The sequence below is a fragment of the Oxyura jamaicensis genome (genome assembly GCF_011077185.1).
Source record: "Oxyura jamaicensis isolate SHBP4307 breed ruddy duck chromosome 23 unlocalized genomic scaffold, BPBGC_Ojam_1.0 oxy23_random_OJ72355, whole genome shotgun sequence".
In the NCBI taxonomy this organism is placed as follows: Eukaryota; Metazoa; Chordata; class Aves; order Anseriformes; family Anatidae; genus Oxyura; species Oxyura jamaicensis.
This window is the reverse complement of record NW_023304659.1, coordinates 1-3,349: the sequence shown is the minus strand read 5'-3', so window position 1 is coordinate 3,349 and position 3,349 is coordinate 1. Positions and strand designations below refer to the sequence as shown.

The 3,349-nt window shown below is 67.6% G+C and overlaps 1 protein-coding gene across 2 annotated transcripts; it reads right to left on the bottom strand.

Moving 5' to 3' along the window:
- Positions 1–6: 6 nt before the first annotated feature.
- Positions 7–3,343, bottom strand: CD164L2 (CD164 molecule like 2). 2 transcript variants are annotated; one of them, XM_035312895.1, is made up of 5 exons: positions 3,237–3,343; positions 1,548–1,652; positions 1,062–1,139; positions 870–938; positions 7–189 (listed from the first exon to the last, which is right to left on the bottom strand). In XM_035312895.1, the coding sequence occupies exons 1-5, from the start codon at positions 3,319–3,321 to the stop codon at positions 20–22; spliced, it is 507 nt and encodes a 168-aa protein (XP_035168786.1). In that variant the 5' UTR covers positions 3,322–3,343; the 3' UTR covers positions 7–19. The 2 variants fall into 2 exon arrangements, with proteins under 2 accessions (XP_035168786.1, XP_035168787.1); XM_035312896.1 differs by having other exon boundaries at positions 870–935.
- Between the last annotated feature and the right edge of the window lie 6 nt (positions 3,344–3,349).

Sequence of the window (3,349 nt, the reverse complement as noted above, 5' to 3'; positions counted from 1 at the left end):
GGGGGGGTGCTCGGGAGCCTTACAGCGTTTGGTAGGTGCTGTCCTTTGACTTGATGAACTTGATGATGAAGAAGACGACGGCCTGGACGCTCAGCACCAGCACGATGCCGCCGATGAAGCTGGCCGTGTCGAAGCCGGGGGGGTGAAACTCGGGGCTGCCGGTCAGCGGGGCGCTGGTGGTGCTGGTCCCTGGGGGCAGGGGGAAGAAGGGGGTGGGGGGGGGTGTGTGTGTTACGGGTACCGCTGTCCTCCCCAAGCCACCCCCAACAAGGGCGGGGGCGATTTGGGGGTCTGAGGGAGGAAAGGCAGGGATGTGCCCCCCCCCCCCAGCCCCCTCCCGTGCCGGAGCAGCCCGCTGGCATCAATAATTCAGAGGGCAGCGGCTCCGGTTACCGGCCGCAGCGAGCCCAGTGCTCTCCAGATCCCGTTTCCTGGAAGAGGTTCCTCCGATCCCAGCCCCTTCACCTGCTGCCCGTCCTCCCCGTGCCCCCCCCCCCCCCCCGCAAGGAAAAACCGAGCTGCTGCTCGTCCCGGTGCCCCCCTCACACCGGTGCTCCCCAGTTCCCCCACCTCCTGTTTATCTGGGGGCTGCAGCGCGTTGGGAACCCCCCAGCCCCAGCCTGGCATCGCTGCGGCACAGCTCGGGGCAAAAAAGTTTGGGGGGGGGGGGGGGGGGGACGGGGACAGAGCTGTGACCACGGGGACAGGGCTGGCACCCCATGGGCACAGCCACGGTTTAATCTCCATCATTGCCACCCCAAGAGGGTGGCACCGCTCATCCCTCCCCAGGGGACACAAAGGGAAGTGGCCGGTGCCATCCCATCGTTGTGTGTCCCCCCCCCCCACCCCGCCCCCCCAACCCCACTCACGTGGCGAATGCGTCACCGGCTCCTTGCTAGGGGGCTGTGGGGGCTCTTTGGTGGGGGATTTCAGCGCTGCTGGAGGCGACAGAGAAAAAAGGGGAAGACGGGGTGCCAAGGGACATCGCCTCGTGGGATTTCGCCCCCCCTGGCACCACCCCCAGCCCCGAGGCCGGGCTCTGCTGGGGGGCGAGGGGTTACCTGGGCACAGGGCGGTGGTGTTGTAGAGCACGCACGTCCCCCGTGCTGCCGCCCCTCTCTGCACGCAGCTCCAGGTCTCTGCGGAAAAAGGGAGCAGGAGTTGCCCAAAGGGACCCCGGAGCACCCCAGAAGCACGAGTCCCGGGTCCTGCCCTGGGCACGCGTCTCCCTGCGGCGCCCGCACCCCGGACGCGTTCTCAGAGCTGCCCCAAACCCATTGTGGGGGCACCGAAACTCTGCGGGCAGCAGCTGGGCTTAAAGCTGGAGGATGGAGCCGTGCTGGGCCAGGCGAGGTGGACCTTGACTGGGGAAAGCAGCCGGGGGCCACGCACCCAAGGGTGCTGAGCTGGCTTCGAGCGCTCAGTAAGGGAACGCAGCTGCCTGGTGTTAGGCTGGAGGCGTGGGGTAAGGTCTGGCTGCGGGCACGCGGGGTTGTGGGACCCCTAATGCTTGCCCCCCCCCCCCCAAAAGGCTGAGCCCCCCTCACCTGGCTCCTGGGGTGCCCCGCAGCCCACCCAGACACAGGCGGAGCCGTTGGGCGAGGCGGTGCCGGCGGTGCATGTCTCGCAGGATCGCAGCTCGCCGCACTCTCCTGCGAAAACCAGGGGGAAGAGCGGGGTGAGGGCCAGCAGCCGTCCTGCAGGGACCTGCCTGTCCCCATCCTGCTGCTCCAAGGATCAACAGCCCCATCCTGGTGGGCTGCAGCCCCCCGGAGAGGTGACACCCCCCCCACCCCACAGCCACCCTGGGTGCGCGGGGCTCACCCCATCGCCCACAACCATGGCACAACAGAAGCCCATCCTGTCCCAGGACATTTTTGGGGAGGTTTAAGAGCCACATGGCAGCAGTGCCAGCCTGGTTGCTCCTGACCTCACATGCTCTGCACCTCTGTGCCCTGGCTGTGTCCCCCCCCCCATCCCGGTGCCCCCCGCTCTCCATCGCTCAGGCTCCGTGAGTCACTTGGGCGTTCGCGGCGCTGCTCCGCCACCAGCTCTTCCCCCACACACGCTCATCATTAATTTAACGTGATGACTGTCAGCAAGGGAGGCTGCAGCGGGCTCCGGGGAGCCGCGGCCGGGCCCTCCCTGCACCCAGCTCACGCGTCCCACGCCCGCGACCGCGCTTGCACCACCCCGGGAAGGGGCCGGGAGCTGTTTTTCCCAGGGGAGAACCCGTTTGCAGACTTTCGGGGGGACAAAAAGGGTGCTGGTGGCCTTCTGGCTCAGCCTCGTGCCAGGCTTTGCTGCCCCATCCCCACGGGCAGCGGTTTGCAGGGGGGCACTCAGCCACACCAACTCCCTATGGGGTCTGCTTTTAGGGTCCTACAGACTTTTAGGGCCCTGCGGGCTGCCCAGGCCGGGCCTGGCTGCTCAAACTCCTCTTGACTGAGCTGAGGGTCGTTTTTCTTCCCCCCTGGTGCCCCCCACAGCAAAAAGCAAAGGGGGCACCCGGTGGCACGAGGCTGGCAGTCGGATGCTGCGGACCCATTGCCATGGCTACGGCGTGGTGGGCACGGCGCCGGCCCCCTCCCTGCGGGGCTCGGAGACCCGCGGGGAACCAATGGGGAAGTGGGACTTTGTTCGCAGCGTTTCAGGCAGGTTTGTAATTTAAGTTATTTTTATCGCGGCAGGCACAGGAACAGGCGTTTGAGCCCAACGATGCCGACTCCCGCTCCTGCCGCCAGGTGTGGGGAGGGAAATTGGGGAGGGGGGCAGCGGGGCCGGACGAGGTCGCCCCGTCCCGGTGTCCCGTGAGGCTCCCGTTCCTATAAGGAGTGGGAGGACGGGAGAAGGAGAGCAGCAGAAATTGCGGGGTTCCCATAATTCGAGCCCAGGGTTCCCATCATTCACGTTTGGGGTTCCCATAATTCATGTTTGGGGTTGCAGGCACCTGGGCCAGGAGGGTGAGGGCGAGGGCTTTGTGCTCCAGCCCCGACTTCTTTTGGAGAGGGGCCTGGACACGGACACCCCCTCATCCCCCCCACCCTGGGGGTCCCGGCCCCAAACCGGTGCAAGGGGGGTCCCAGGGGTGCCACGCACCGGGCTGCGGGGCAGGGGGCCCGAGGGGGTCCTGGCTCGTAGGGAAACCTTACAAAACGTCACCCCGGAGCTGGGCTTGCCCTAAAACACCGCACCCTCCCCCAGCACCCCCCACCTCCCGCGGGGCCGGTCCCTACCTGCGCGGGTGGCAGCGCGGCCCTGCGCGCACAGCAGCGCGCAAAGGAGCGCGCAGCGCAGCGCCCCGGCGCACGGCGGGGCCATGGCACGGCCCGGCACGGCCCGGCACGGC

Coding starts and splice junctions, on each gene's coding strand:
- CD164L2 (XM_035312895.1), bottom strand. CDS start 3,321: ATGGCCCCGCCGTGCGCCGGGGCGCTGCGCTGCGCGCTCCTTTGCGCG. Junction 1,653..3,236: donor CCGCGCTGCCACCCGCGCAG/GTAGGGACCGGC, acceptor TGGTTTTCGCAG/GAGAGTGCGGCGAGCTGCGA. Junction 939..1,061: donor CACCACCGCCCTGTGCCCAG/GTAACCCCTCGC, acceptor TGTCGCCTCCAG/CAGCGCTGAAATCCCCCACC.